At 39.6% G+C, this 16,648-nt stretch overlaps 1 protein-coding gene across 2 annotated transcripts in view; it reads left to right on the top strand.

Annotated features, from left to right (window-relative positions):
- DGKB (diacylglycerol kinase beta) overlaps nucleotides 1-12,518 on the top strand; it is a 556,198-nt gene extending 543,680 nt beyond the window's left edge. For both annotated transcript variants that reach the window (XM_074195405.1, XM_074195404.1), the window contains one exon: nucleotides 10,793-12,518. In XM_074195405.1, the coding sequence (XP_074051506.1) occupies nucleotides 10,793-10,900 (108 nt within the window). In that variant the 3' untranslated portion in view covers nucleotides 10,901-12,518. The remainder of the gene's footprint in view (nucleotides 1-10,792) is intronic.
- The last annotated feature ends 4,130 nt before the right edge of the window (nucleotides 12,519-16,648 follow it).

The following is a 16,648-nucleotide window of genomic DNA, read 5'->3' as shown; positions in this document are numbered from 1 at the left end:
TTGGAGATAAAGTTTGACAACTTTTTAAGGTTTGGTCAAAACAGTGTTGAAATTGCAGCATCCTTAAGGATGACCCTTTGGTTGATTTGGGTCCCAATATCATTTTTGAGGTTGTATATCATTTAATTAGGGAAGAAAAGAATCTCATTCCAGCTCATCTCAACGGGGATAGATATTGCAGTGTCCACGGGCTCACCTTTTGCCAGACAGGGCCATTAATTGTAATGAATCTTCAAAGACCCCTGTGTTGAACTGATTAACTTCTAGCTTCAAGTATCATGAAATCATTTTTTAAAAATTCATCCACTTCAGTGTGCAAGAACAAAGCTGAGTTTGAGAATTGGATAAGAATATTCTCTCCTCATTACAACCTATGTAGCATTGCTAATGTAACACTAACTGACTTGGTAGACATGCTGTTTTTTCAAGAGTCTTAAGCTGCTAAAACAACTCAATTTAAAGGGGCAGGGAAACGGAAGGCAAGCAGAGAACTCTGTGACATCTATGGGGGAGACTAGGGCATGACTTGGAAGTGGTTGGGACTTCACCAAGACAAATAACCTTCCTCTTCCCTGCCTGAATTCTCATTTTGCCAATGATACCAGTCCCCTTTCCAAGACACTTAAGTCCAATTTTGTTTTCTCCTTACCCCAAATCATAATCTTTGCTTCTCATTTTCCAAGAATCAATTAATTGATACAGGTCACTCCAGATCATTTACTCCATGGAGTTCCCTATCATCTCAAGACCAATTTCCATAAGTTCTTGTATTTCCACATCATTTTAATTTTCTAGAGCAATAAACAGAAGGAAGAGAGAAGTAGCAGCAAAGAAACCAAATGGAGAAACCTTTAGTCCAGGTCCCAGAGTCTTTCCAGGGGGCCCGTTTGCCAGCTAGGCATCCACTCTTCTGCCTTTATGAACTCCAAGTCTACTGGGGAGCCTCTTGCTGGGCATTTTTTGGTTCATTCCCCAGTTACTCGGAACATTAATTATTTTTGTTTACCTGTGCATAATTTTTCCTAATTTCCCAGCAGTTGTTGTTTTTATAATTGACAATGCAATTTGCTGCATGTGTGCGTTTTGCTTCCAGACAAGGGTGCCAGGATAGAATGCACCCATCTCCCCAGGATTTCAGGCCGTTGAGAAAAGAATGAGTTGTGACTAATTTCCAATTAATTTGCAGTGGTTACAGGGGAGCCAAACAATTGCACCTACTAATTAAAATGTAAAAGATTCCAGAGTGTCATCTTCAGGTGTCTGTGGAATAGACAATTTCCATTTGAGTTCAAGGCGGGATTTTGAACAAGCTGGAGCCTGACAGCTCTATTAATTTAAAGGCTCCCTGATACCTATTAGGACAAAACATGAAAAAAAATACCATTAATCATTTATTGTAATTTTGCAGCTCTGTCATTTTCTTACTATGTTAAAAATTATGATGACACCATAATGTTCTCAAATCTACCTGGATGGCAGGGAAAGAGATCTCCCGACTTCGGAAAGACACCAGAGTACATTATTAGAGCTTAATTAATGCCAAACTGATTAGATTGAATTGCATTTTGTACAGTAATATTTTAAAGAAATTTTTTAAGCTGTCATGTAAAATCCTACTCCAAACATTATGTTTACAATTAGACTAATTTATTATTGCCCTTCATTTTTATTCGTGAGGATTTCAATATTTTCACATCAACTTGAATAGTTCCTTTTTGCCAGAACCTCAGTTCTTAATCACTGGGCTCATCACTTCTCTTTTAGAAAACATTTAAGTTGAGAAAAGGGACCAGCAGGGTTTTTACTGGCCATAACTACATTAGACACACCAAGCCTCACTGGGATGCAGTTTGTCACCATCTCAAAGGACAAATGTTTGCTGTAAGAAATACAACCAAAACATTTTACCCATAACTCTAACTAAAATGTAGTGAACCAAGGATTGCTCCCAGGATGGGAACAGCATCCTCTGTGGGCATATTTCACGTCTCATCTGGTCTTGTCTCCATAGTGACAACCTTGATGTCCTTAGGACTTTGGCCGGAATCATTCAATAGTCACACCTGAACTCTGCCCCCAATTTTCGCACCAGCAACTCCTTCAGCTTCATATCTCCAACAGATATTCTCATCTTTTGTTAGTCTCCCTATCTTTCAACTACCACCCACTTCCACTCGATCCAAGGCTCAAAATGACTAAATATAGGTTTGGTTCAGACTATAAATGAATGCCCCATGCAGATTTTTCATGGTGAAATTTGTTAGGGACACTCCAAAGTTTCTGTCTCCCTGGTTTGCTGAACCATTATGTGAGGAATTTGGTAGCCTGGAGAGTGTCTGGAGGAAGGCAACCTGAAAGATGCTCTGGAAATCATTTATATAAGGATTAGTTAATGGTCCTGAGGATATTTAGCAGGGAAAAGAAATCTTCAGGGAGTTAAGCTGGCTGTCTTTAAGGTCTCCTGGGATGGCCTGTGGAGAAAGGATTAGATTTGTCCTCTTTGGCTTCATATGGTCTAGAAACAGGGTGCCACCTCCCCAGGCCTCTTTGATGAAGTCCAGATGGGACACTAAGCAGGACCAAAGCCCTTCCCCCCCACTCACTACAATTTGCCCCACTCTCTTGATTTCACATCTTTATAATGGTACCCAACCTTAGCAAAAAGCATTAGAAGATATGTCTGATACCATCTGAGCTCTTTAAAGTAAAGCAATGAAGAATGACATTGCCCCCAAAGACCATAAGGGCTCTATTGTCCTGCCTGGATCTTTGATTCTTTGACAACAGGAAATTCCATGTCTTGAGTATGTTCCTTGTCTGTACCCCCAGAACATAGTCCAAATGTGGTAGGTGCCTGATTAGTGCTTGGGGATTGGATTGGATCCTCATGCCAACCATTTGCATGGGATACAACTGGTATGAAACCCCCTCTTAAAGGGAAGGAAACAGGAGCAGAGAAATTACGTGACTTGTCCTTGATCACCCAGTAAATAAAAGAGGTAGGATTTTAACCCAGCTCCTTCCTGAGTCCAGGTCCAGGATCTTTTCCCATTAAATCAGACACTTTCAGAGAAGATATTCAACTTAGTAGAGCATTACCATGTGTTTGCCAATTAAGCAAAAAGGGCAATATAATAAAATTTACTTGGCACAGGAACTGTAATAAGCCCAATATAGTGTTTACTATGTCATCTTTGAGGATTCAGAAGACACTCCTGGATTAATCAGTGCCTTGGCGTTTTTAGGAGGAATGCTAACTGCCATTCCAGTGTAAATGTGATACATTAGAGATTATTTAAGATTTCTGGTTGGCAAAAAGTGAAGTGGATTACAATACAATGACTTAACTATAGGCAAAAGGTTACTAAAATAAATGTGTGAATTCATTTAAAAGATTAGAGAATGTTGCCACCAGAAGGTATACTACATATCATCTAATCCAAAACTTTCATTTTACAAATGAAGAAGGTGAGTTCCAGAAAAAAAAACCCAAATTATTACATAGGATCACACAATTACTAGGCGGCAGAGCTGGGATTTGAACCCACATGTTTCAAATACAGTTTTTTCCCCTCTCCCTATGAGATGTTTCTAGAAAACTATACAGTATCCAAGCATCCAGAGACCTCATGACTAACTTCTATCCAGAATAGTGACTTAGACTTTAGGAGGGAAAAAAATCAAACTCCAATTGTCACCAAAAGTGTGTCCATACCAAAGTGAGGCATTCATCCTACACAGATGAATTCAATGCCCTTTGGAAAGCCATCTTTCCATTCTTCAAGACTGTGCCTTATTTCACTGTCTGTGTCTTCCATTGGCAAGTGAACATCTCAAGTCCCTTCTGGAAGACTGAAAAAAATTATTTTAAAGGCTTCTCTCAGTATGATGTTAGATAAAAGATTTTAACATTAAACTTAGAAATTGCAACTGACATGTCGGTTCCAGAAAATAAGGCCTAGAATGCGAAAGGAACTGGCAACGGGACTGGAGCAAATTTTGTACTGCATTTCCCAGCTTCTTGGCAGTCCTAGGCTTACAAAGTTTAGCATGCACTTTCTACTTAGAGCCATGTGGCTCTGCTCCATGCTTGAGACCAAAATGGTTCCCAGCATCTTTTGGTTGAGAAGTCCAGTCTATTCGAAAGCCAAGATGGGCAACTTCAATGATTGGCAGCTGCTCTGATGCATGATACGCAATGAAAATTACCTTTTCTATTGGGTTAGATGTGAAAATTCTTTCAGTTATTGTAGGATATGAACACACATGATGACAAAGACAAAATCTTAAATTAAGAATAAAAAAAGGAAAACACACCTCGATGAGTTCCCATGAGCCTGTTCATAAAAGGTCAGTTCCATCCTCTATTTTATTTATCTTGTCATTAAGAGATTAAGTGATGAAAGTGGATTTGCATGATCCCAACCCAGAGCAGTTTGGTCTATTACCAAAACTGAGAATATTCATACATATTCTAATTCAGGATTTTCACAGATTGAATTCTGCAAAACATTACCTTCTACAGAAAAGGGATGCCATATTTTAATTACTTTGATTCTCATTAATCTCTTTTGACCTGTTAGACATTGACCTACTAGCATGATTTTAATTTGAAATATGCTACTTCCACTGTAGACCTTACATTTCTGGGTTTAATTATTCACTACTTGACTGTAATTACATGGACATCTGATATTCATGGACTTCTTTCCATCCCAAAGATTCAGAAAAAACCAGCTACATTCCACCCTTCTAACATAGCTAACTGGGGTTAAGTAGAATTCAAACTGTTTAGCAGTATCCCACGACTGTACATAACAAGTTAGAGAAATGAAAAATGCTTAATTCATCTTAGACAGCCCAGAAGACTCACCCAGAAATGCTTACAATCATTCCTAGTTTTAAGTAGGAAGAATTTTTTTTAATAATCTTAGATGGATAAATAGAATGTTTAATGGAAAAAAAATAATCTTAGATGGTCCAAGTCAGGACTAGAATAGCTTAGAGTTTGCTAGTTACTAGATAATAAATGCTTTTCAACTGAGATGTTGAATTCAGATGAAATAAATTAAAATATATAATTCTTAATTTTGCTTCTCTGCTGACTGTAAAGCTCCAAAGAATGTTCTTCAAGCCTTAACCCTAGACCTGTGCCTGCTCTCAGTAAATTTCTGCAAGAGTCCAATAACAGGGATCCAGAAGAAGCACAGGATTGTGAGGATTGAATTTCCCTAACAGGCAGGGAAGGAACTGAAAGGACATGGCTAGATATTTTTCACAAAACCAGAGAACTTTCCAGAACTGGGGATGTAAAAAAAAATGTGCCCAATATACTAGCCCCAATTGATTGAGGAAGTGAGAATTCCAGGGACTAGTCATTCCATTTTCAAAAGTTCCTTCAATCATTTGCCCTTCTGGCCCATCTTCTCAAAGCTCATGGTCTTCAATGTTGAGACATTCATGGCTGGAAACCAAAAAAAGCTGGGCATTTTGTCATTCCCCTGTTCCTCTGGAGTCCCCCCCACACACACACACACACATAATCTAAGCAAAAAAGGGAACCAAGTAGCCACTGAAAATCTATATCATCAGGGTGGATGTAAAGTGGTAGGGTGCCTGGCACTTGAAAGGCAATAGTCTAACCGTGGGATAATAGGGAAAGGAGGCCTGAATGGTGGCCATTAGAACTACTTTATATTTCTTTTAATATAATAAAATAATTTTACTATTCATCTATAAGTACTCAAATAAATGAACAGGAAAAAAAGAAAGCTAAATTGACAGTTATTACAAATGATTGACAGTTGCAAATGATAGCTATTGAAATAGAACTCAGAGTTGCTGTGATATACTAGTTTTTACCAAGCAAGACAGCCTAGATGTCTCACATACGTGTTGCTGCTGTTAATACTCTTTATTTTTCCTGTTTGAGTGGTTCCTATATTGTTCTTTGGATGGTGCTTCCTGCTCTCCGTGTCACTAAATATGGTGTCAAGGAGATCTTCAGATCCAGCCTCAGGCACCACTTGGGTGACCTTGGACAAGTCACTTAGCCTTTGTGTACCTTGGTTTCCTGAACTCTGAAATGGGAAAAATAAAATAACTTACAGGGTTGGTCTGAGATAATATTGATAAAGCCTTTTGCAAACCTTAAAACACTGTATTAATGTTGACTATCATTCTCCTCTTTATTATATCATATAATTATTATGTATTATTTCTATTAAAGAACAGAAAGTCAGGAAGCACAGGTGGAAAAGAAATGCAAACCCGAATGCAAATAGATTTAGAAGGAATTGAAACAAAAGCAAAATATCTAGAGCATACCCCAAGAAAGAATAATAAAATCATTTGACTTTCAAAAATGTATTAAAATTAAGTAATCTAACTCTTATTTACAGAAACTCTGTGAGATTAATCCTAAAATATATGAAGAATGAGGGATGAAAAAAGATTGAAAAATTCTTGTGATGCCAAGAGAAGCAAGTCTCAAATTCAGCATATTCCAATGTATCATTTTCAAGCTTCCAGTCTATACTGACAAAGATAGGATCTTAAGAATAGAACAGCAAAGAGGAAAAGTGACACATATTAAAAAAATAACCACAAAATTTCAAAAATTGTTCTACAAAAATAAGAAGTGACTGAAGATTTTGAAATGTATCAGAAGCCAAGAAATAAGGACTTTAATCCCAAAAGTTAGTAGCCCATCAAAGATGAGCATTATTTTGGAAGATAAAAAAATGATCATTGAAAGTGAATGCCAGCGCAGTGGATAGAGCACCGGCCCTGGAGTCAGGAGTACCTGAGTTCAAATCCAGCCTCAGACACTTAATAATTACCTAGCTGTGTAGCCTTGGGCAAGCCACTTAACCCCATTGACTTGCAAAAAAATCCCCAAAACCTTAAAAAAAACCAAGAAAATGAATTCCAATGAGAAAAATTCTGAAACCCTTAATTTTCTCAACTGTAAAATGGAGACAATGATTCTGATCAAATGAAATAATAATTGTAAAGTGCTTACTACAGTATCAGGTATGTAATAAACACTACCCAAATGTTTTTTTAATCAAATCATGAGCACAGTGGTATCTTATAAAGACTCTGAGGTAGCTCAGTGGATAGAGTTCTAGGGCTGGAGTCAGGAAAACCTGAGTTCAAATTTGACCTCAGATACTTACTAACTGTGACTCACTGTGCAATTCTGGGCAAGTCACTGAATTTCTGTTTGCCTTAAACTAGTGAAGAAGGAAGTGGCAAACCACTCCATTTTCTTTAACCAAGAAAACCCCATGAAAGGTGTGCAGTGGTCCAGGAGGTTGCCTAGAGTTGGACACAACTGAATGGCTGAACAATAGCAACAACAAATTTATAGACTGAGCCAATGAAGAGGAAGAGATTGAAGATGATTAGGATAATTGGGATAATCACTGGAACTAGCTCATGGAGGAATGAGATGGAGATGTACTCAAGGGCATAGGAATAACGATAAATCAACAACTGTTATTAAGCCCCCATATTCTGTGGAGGAATTGGGAAGCATTGTTAGAGAGATTGAAACTTAAAGAAAGGATGTTTCAAAGCAAAGGTAGAATCATACTCAGTTCAAAGGAAAATGGACATGGATATCAAAAGAAAAGAGTGGAAGACCTATGTGTGACTATCTTCTACCATTTGGTCTATGAAGGCAAGAGGAGTTGACTCTTTAAAATTTCCCCTATCGTCTACACTCTGAAACTGTGCTGCATTCATCACTTGCCTTCTCCATGCTCCATGGCATGATGAGCAATGCCCAGTCATCAATTCCCTGAGGTTTGTGTGGTGAATAGAGTGATTCACCTAGGGAGAATACATGGATCATCCACACTTCCTGGACTATAATGTTAAGGGTCTGTTGAGAGTCTGGTGAGACAGTCCCTTCAGCTTTCCCATATTAAGGATGCTGTGATAGAAAGGTTGGTGGCATTAGATGGAGAATCAAGAGACACTGGGCTTACTCCCAGCTCTGCCACTAATTGTCTGTGTGGTTATGAGTGTTTTTGACTCTGAGTCTTTATTTTGTAGATCAGTGAAATGAAGTGACTTGATTAGAGTGATTTTTATGTCTCTTCCATATCTAGCAAATTCTGAATCTATGGGTTCTCATCATCACTATCAAAGAGTATAATACATGTCTTTATTTAATGCATTTGTTAAATATGTTTAGTATGTTCTATTTAATAGATGCTATTCGACTTGGACACATTCAATTTATCATGTAAAGACACAAATAGGTAAATATATATATACATATGGAGAGAGAGAGAGAGAGAGAGAGAGAGAGACAGAGACAGAGACAGAGACAGAGAGACAGAAAGACAGAGAGAGACAGACAGACAGATAGAAAAAGAGACCAAGACAAAGAAATACAGAGATACAGAGAACCAGAGCCAGAGAATTATTCCAAATTTAGAGGGTCTGCCTCAGGAGAGTGGGTTTTTTCCTTCATTGAAGGTCTTCAGTAGAGATTAAGTGACCACTTGAGCAGAGGAATTTCTTTCAACCACCCATATGACTAAATAATCCTTGAGATACTTTCCTATTCTACTGAGTCAAGTTAGATTCATATAGAATGAATTATCGTAGTCAGAACTTGGCTGGATGCAACAGGCAAAAATAAAACAGTTCTTGTCCTCAATGAACTATTTTATGTTCTGAGAGAAGTTTCTATGATCCTCACAGTGCAGTTTATGAGTTATCTACAAAGCTAGTTCATGGACCTAGCAGCTTCCAAAACAGATACAGAAAGCCCTTCTTTCTAGATCACTTGAAAGGAAAAAATAGTAGAATGGAATCTCCCTGAGGACAGGGACTATTTTTTAGTATAACTTTGTTTCCTCAGCATCTGTCACATTTAGTAAAAGAGGCAGGGTTGGATTGGAAGAAACCATTCTCTCAACAACAAAAATTCTCCCATGTCCCTATCAATCAACCAATGCCCAAATACCATATATCAACTATTCTACTGGGTACCAGAGATAAAAAGATAACAAGCGCTTCCTGCCCACCGGCAACTTCCATTCTACTTTTCTCCAAATGATCTAGTTAAGAAGAGCATATGGCACGTCCTACATAAAAAGTAAATTACATCATGGGAAATGAGTATATATACTGAGTGCTTAATAAATGTTTATGGGCTGACATAAGTGGATCGTAACTCAGGACAAATGCTTGATGCTACCTAGGAGGCTCTCATGAGCCCCTCCCACATGTCTTCCTCATGCCCCACATGCCTACATGAGAGAGGAGGTAAAAGGGTCCTATTTTATGAGCCGGCTTGCCAGATAATTTGTGTTGATGAGACCTGAGCCTCAAATCACTAAGGGCCGGAGATCCCAATCTGCACCCCCATTTTTTTAATCAGAGAAGAATCCCATTGATTGCATCTAGAATGGCCTCAGATTCCTTTGGAGCTTGGCTAAGGGGCTCCTTCTTTTAAGGTGTTTCCTCTAGTCGCCCCCCTTCCCAGCCTGGGCCCCGTGCAGATTTTAATGATCCCATCCATGTGACACACATCTTTTTGTTTCATTGCTATTAGTGAATGACAAGTGAAGGAGATTCATTTTCACTTGGAAATGTCAGCTATGCACTTTAAGAGATATATTTTTTGCCGTTTTTAATGAGATGGTGTTTCTTTTTGAAAGAAATACTCATTTCTGATGTGGGGAGTGTGCAGGTGACAACTGATATTTAATAAGGGATGGCTCTTGTAGCAGGCGCAGCTCGCTAAAGAAAATGTCTCCGATTGCTTTTGAAAAACTTGGCGTCACTAGCCCAAAGGCAAGACGTGACCTTTTTATTACATAATGAGAATCATTTATTATCTTACAATGTATCTTAGAGCCACAGACAAAATGCCACTCTGATAATTGCTTTCAATTAGCTGTGAGCATAGCCGAGATTCATAAAATGTCTTCTCTAATTTAGGCTGGAATTAGAGAAAATTGCCTACATAATCTACTCTGAGGTTGTCTCATCTCATCTAAGGTGATCGGCGTCTAGATCGAAGAAAGGGAGGCTTAAAACAGTCTCCGAGAGGGTTAGGAAACAGGATTTTCAATATTTGATTCTATTCTATTCCCAATTAATTAACAAATTAAAAAGCTAGTTCATCATTTTTGACCCCTTTTTTTTCCATGTTCACTTTTGACTTTGTCTTCAAGTGATTGTTTTGAAAATGAAGCGAGGTAAATCAAGAACCCGGGGCTTAGGATTGTTAAAAAAAGTAAAATAAAAAATAAAAAAACGCAGGCCTGGGAGAATTCCAGGGACAGGTGAATGAAAACCCACTAGGCTTTCCACCTCTCCCAGGTTTCCATGGGCTGGGCGCATCCCTTCCTGCCTGGGCATCTTGCTCAGATGAAATGCCAAATGGCCAAGGAAGAAGGAGCCAACCCACCATCGAAGCTGCCCACTGCTTCCCTGGGCTCTGTTGTATGTGGTTACAGAAAGCATAATGTTTAAAATATGAACTCGATTAATTTTATGGTTTTTTAAAGCATCCTGTGTAATAAAATGTGTTTTAATGCATTCTCATAGCTTTTCTTCAAAAAAAAAAAAGGTCAGGGCAGTGAGGAGAGTGATGGGATGGGGGGGACGTTTATGTAATAATAGAGGCTCCAGAGCTGCTGCTATTTGGAGCCATTCAGCCACTCATGAAATATTTGTAACCTTAGCGGAGACTTGCAGCAAAAAGAGAATTGAATCTAATGCTGACTTTTTCTTTCTATGTATTTATATGCATTTTCTCCAGATAAAAATTACCCACAAGAACCAAGCACCGATGCTTATGGGACCCCCGCCGAAAACTGGCTTCTTCTGCTCCATCGTCCGGAGGACCCGGACCCGCAGCAAGGAGTGAGGCCTGCTGCCCAGCTCACACTGGCAAGTGGGCATCCTCCGGCTTGCCACCGGTCACTCTGGAAAGCTCCGGCCCATTGCTGTCGTCTGTATTTGCGGCCAACTCTTGGAATTGGCCCTGCAGTGTCTGTGCCTGAACTCCTGTCCAATTCTGCTCTTAGAACATTTCTTGTCCCAGTTTTAGAGGCATTTTGCATGAAGAAAGCAGATGTTCCCATAAAGTGACCCTGCATATAGCTGTGGCATGCCTTTCCATGGGTTCTTCTGTCTCGCTCCACTCCCTTACCCTGCCCCCTTCTGCAACCCCTGCTTAGCACCTTGTGGGAGTGGCTTCTTGTGAAAATGAAGAAGTGGATGCTCTTGGGGGGATCCCCTTCATGGAGTCCAGACCAGCCCCACCAGGGTGAGGAGGCTGACCGAGCCTGGGCTGGTGTAGAAACTTAAGGGGTGACGGATGTAAAGTGCTTTGTAGACCTTGAAACGCACTAGTGCAACGTGAGCTAAACCTATCATCATCATCATCATCATCATTATCATCATGATTATTATGAATATTATTATCATTGTTGTCTTTTTGGGAACCAAATATCAGATCAATGGTCTTTGACCTTGACTTCGAAGGGGCCTTTAAAATCCCAGGTTTCATTAAACAGTTATCTGTCCTGTCTTGTGCTTCTACTTGTCCTGTGCTTCTGATCTTCCAAGCTTCACTCTGTTGTGTGGGATTGGGGGGTGGGGGGTGGATCGACTAGAAAGTCTAGCAGGCGACCTCTACTTTTAGGAAAATGGAAAAACAAATTCCTTCTTCCACAAAGAAATGAAAGCATTTGACTCTGGTCTAAATTTGGTGACTGAGATATATCATAAATGTTCCTGCCTCTGAACCCCTCTTAGAGCCCCTCTTAATGACTTACGGAACCAATAACCAAGTGGACTTTGTAAACTGTGTGCCTAATCAACTGTATTTCCCACCAAAGAGTTAGTGAGAAGCTTGAGAGAAATGAGCTCATGCATAATTAATTAATCGGATGCTAGGCAGCCAATCCACTTTGGGAAATTTACAGTTGTTTGAATTCCTTTAGCTGTGGCTAGGGTGAACTGACCATTACTGATAAGGAAAATGCTCCCCTTTGACAGACTGAGCTCCAAAATCTAGAATTCCAGGTCCCAGAGGGTTTTCTTGGCCTCCTTTATTCATAAACATAAGACCCGTGTTTGAGTGAAGTGCATCTGAGAAAGGAAGCCAGAGGGGCTCTCAGGGCCTTCTCTTGATGTTGTGTCAATCATTAAGGTGATGGGAGTGCGAATCCTGCATGTCCTTGGTTCTTGCCTCTGGGAGATTCTCAGAACTATTTTTTACATGACAGCATAGAGCTTTGCATGGTGTTTCTGACCCCTTGTAGTGACCTGAGACATAACCTAGGATGGTACCCATCCCTATGTGGCAGTGAACTAAGGACACATGAACAGCCAAGGTCGCTTGTTCCTACTGGCCCCCATTTCATCCTCCAATGTTTTATGTCTTCAAACATGCCACAAGGAGAAAAAATGTTTGAAACGCATGATTTCTGTTCTCTCTCTCTCTCTCTCTCTCTCTGAATTAAAGTGCTAATGATTTATCAGTGCTATTTTGTATTGATTTGTTTCATCTTTGGATAACAAAGAGCATTTAGCATTTGGTTGAACTTAGTCATGGGTATGGATTTATAGATTCCCAATGACATCGCTTTCATCTCTGTGCTTTGGTTGGAGGTCTAAATCAGAAGAGTGCTACTGAACCCTACCCTGGGACCCACCCATCTCTTAGGTGGACATACTGGAAATGAGCCTGTACCCAAGAGAAGCCCCTTCTCTTAAGATCCTAGAACTCTCCAAGTCAAATAACAATAAACAAAATGTCTTCGTGGGTTCTTGAAAGAGAATCTTTTTTTTTTCCAAAAAAATTAAAGATAGTACAACATTCCTAAGACCATCCTCCCAGCAAGCTTGCCCTTGCAGGGCCCCCAAAAAAGTTGCTACCACAACTAACCAACTGAAAAGATCTCTCATAAACAGAAAAAGAAAATGTCTTTGTCAGCCTGAGGTTTCCTGATGTGGACCCTGATCTTGCAAAATGATGGCTTCGGGGGAAAAAAATTTCACATGAATTGACAAAATGATGCACCACAGGCCGAAGGCCTTTGGTGTCAGGCCATATTTTGAAATTACAACCTTTGTGTTCCCTAAAGTATGTGATTATCTCTTCATTACTTCACAGAACTCTGCTGTAAATGCCACAAGGGTTTGTGAATCATTCTTAATGATGGGCCCAAGGAAAACACTGAGTGGACAACATCGGGGTAGACACTAAACAACATGCAGACAGGGCCTCCATGATGGATATTGATGGCCATAACTAGGGGCCGGCGCTTCCCTCCAACATGTTAATGGAACCCCAATTAGAGCTCGTCACAATCCCACTCAGTGATTCACTCTTAGTCATTCTGCCAAGAGGGAGCATTTGAAAGCAGGAATCCACTTTGACTTTACAAAACCTATTTCTTAGTTGCTGAGGTGTGTGTGTGTGTGTGTGTGTGTGTGTGTGTGTGTGTGTTTTCTCTAATCACACTCTTCCTGGGAGAACAGTTGTCTTTTTAAAATCTACTTTGATGGTTTTGAAAGCAAGAAGACATTTCCTCCTCTCTGGGCTGTAGAACACGGCTTCTTTGGGATATTGCTTCAGTTCAGTCCTATCCTGAGTGCTAGCCATTCAACATTCAGGGAGCAATGTTTGCTTCATGGGGCACACCTTGTATGCACCTCTCTGAGCTTTCTGAGATCCTCTCAGTTTCTCTGAAATGCGTTGCCTGTCGTCAACTAAAGGGCAAGACGAGATGCCCCACCTGGCGATCCAGCTTGGTTTTGAGGATACAGTTAATAAACAGAAAGACAGTCCTTGCCTTTAATAGTTCACAACCCAGGAGAGAAGATAAGGCACAAAAGGATGCAGGGAAGGGGTTTGGGGAAGGAACTCCAGGGGTACTTGTAAGAGGGTTGAAACCCAGCTAGGTAGCAAACACAAGGCAGAGTGATCTGAGATTCAAGTTTCAGCCCCATATGAATAAAAGCTTTGGGAGCAGTTTGGTCCTCTGCCCTCCAGAATTCTACAGAGGGTAGAGGACTGTGAGAGAGATGGGGCCAATCAAGACTTGGAGCTGCAAGAGATGAGTTTAGACAAGATGAGCTTATTCTGAGCATCTTGTCCATGGAACCAAAAACAGGCTGGGCAGCAAGTGAAGACACTTCTCATTTCATCATCATTATTCCTATATGTTTAAAATGCATGGGAGTGGCTAGGTGGCACAGTGGATAGAGCACCGGCCCTGGAGTCAGGAGTACCTGAGTTCAAATCTGGTCTCAGACACTTAATAATTACCTACCTGTGTGGCCTTGGGCAAGTCACTTAAACCCATTTGCCTTGAAAAAACTAAAAGAAAAAATGCATGAGACAATTCTAAAATATTAGAAAAGCAAATTAACAGGGATATATATATATATATATATGTATATATAATGTTTAGTTTTAAAAATAACTTTTAAAAATGGATCTATAGTGGGACAACTTTGACCAACTGGTGAAACCTATGGTCCCCTTCCCAGAATAATATTTTAAAATGTCAGATAAAGCACACAAGATTACAAAGGATACAGATTATATTTAAATCTATTTATAAAAATATTAAAAACAAATTCTTGAATTTTTGGTTAAGAAACACAAGATGCTGAAAAATTTGGTCAATTCTGTGGTGGAATGGTAGGGACAGGAGCCAATCAGACTGGTTCTTTGGCATGGCACAGTCAAAGCAAAGTGAAATAGCAGATGAAAATATTTCCTTTTGATAGGTCATGTGAATGTTGTCAGCGTCAATGGGGTCACTGTACCGGTGTACAGGTTAATGTGTATAAGTCATTGGGACTTGACATAATTAACCAGTGATGACTGATAATGATCTCTATTTTCCAATTTTTGCTTTTCATTTTCTTTTAGAGGGAGGAAAAGCCATCAGAATACAAAAAGGCCACACGAATTTGTGTATTTCTAGTCATTTCAAAAACTCAACTGTTCAGTTGGGTCATGTCCATAAAGCCTTGGATGTCCCTGTTCCACAATGCAAGAAATTCTTTTATCAGTGATGACCATATGGGTACCTCAGAAAGCAATGCTAAGAGATTGAGCTCTTATGGTGATGTTAGAGAATAAGGAAACCAAAAAAACGTAGAACTATTTCATGAAAGGCCATGTCACAGATGAGAAGCATACAATCCAAGCACCTGTATTTTAAAAAGTTATTGGAAACTCATTAACTGAAAATACGATCAACCTTAACATGTTGGAAGCTTTGAGAAACCAAACTAGAATTATATTGCCAGAAAGAATCTCTGCCATTCACCTTCTGAAAATAAATGTGCTAACAGTCCTGCAGATTATTTTTTGGTGATTCTGTTGTAGCTGCATTTTGTAGATGATGAGTAACCCAAATCAGTCAATCCATAGTCCAGGCTGAATGAGGATCTGGTGAACTGAAGATGGGAATGGGTGCTATTGAATGGCTCAAAATGGTGGACATCCTCTGAAATGGTGACCTTCAGTTTGGGCATGTTTGACCCTGCCAATCTGGTGTAGGCAGTGGTCCTAGTGGTCCAGGGTGCCTTAGACTGGAGGTTCCACCCATAAGCCTATGGTCCTGTGTAGAGGTTTGAAGGTTGAATCAAAGACACAGGAGCCAGTTTTGTTCTGTGTGACCCTATGAATCCAACTCTCTACTGTCTTTTTGATCTTCCCCTAATAAATCAACTTTCTTCTATCTATAGGAATGGGGTTCTCAATCTTTTATATGGTAAATGAATAGGGTGGCCCAGTGGCATTCTTCTTAAATACTGTTGAAAAAACCCAAGTCTAAGTGTGCAATTTCCCTTATTAAATAAGGTTGATTTAGGTCTGATTCAAAATTCTGAAAGAAAAGTTTTTAAGTTTAATAAATATGAAGTATATGTATGTATGTATATATGTATGTACCAGGCACTGTGCTAGGCCCTGGCATTCCAAGAAGAAAAGAAAGAGATTTTGTCTTCAAGAAATTTGCATTCTTCTAGGAAAAATCAAAATGAGTCATTTTCATACAAAATAAATATTTTTTTAAAAATGTCTAAAACAAGGGGAAAAGAGAAAAGTCAACTGGGATAAATGTAAAGTGAAACTTGGGCTCATATAAGCAATCTCAGAAATTGCAAAATGGAAGAAGCATGGTTATCTGAGTCCTATAGGGGACACCAAACCAAATAAGTCAACAATGTGCTATAATCACTGAAATCACTAATGGGATCTGGAGGGGTATTAAGAGAGGTGTGGCTTCCAGGAATAAGGAGGTGTTGGAACCATGGCAGTCCGCCCTCAGCATGTCTTATTTGAGGGCTTTTCTTCTGTTTGGGCACCACAGTTTAAGAAGGTTGTAGATAAGCTGGTTCAGCAAAGGGCAGGATGGTAAAAGTCCTTGAGCCAATGTCAATGGAAGGAACTAAAGGTTTTTAGCACCACGGAAAGGACTTCAGTCTTGAATATTTGAAACATTATCAGGAGAAAGACAAATGGGACATGTTCAGTATGGTCATTGAAGGCAGAACTAGGAAGGATGGTAAAAATTGCACAAAAGGGGAATGGGCTTCCCTCTCAATGGCCCTTTTGGCAGAGCAATAATGGCCATTTGTCTGA

The sequence above is a fragment of the Macrotis lagotis genome, chromosome 7 (assembly GCF_037893015.1).
Source record: "Macrotis lagotis isolate mMagLag1 chromosome 7, bilby.v1.9.chrom.fasta, whole genome shotgun sequence".
In the NCBI taxonomy this organism is placed as follows: domain Eukaryota; kingdom Metazoa; phylum Chordata; class Mammalia; order Peramelemorphia; family Peramelidae; genus Macrotis; species Macrotis lagotis.
Note: the sequence above shows the minus strand (reverse complement) of the source record. Positions and strands in the feature narration are given on the sequence as shown.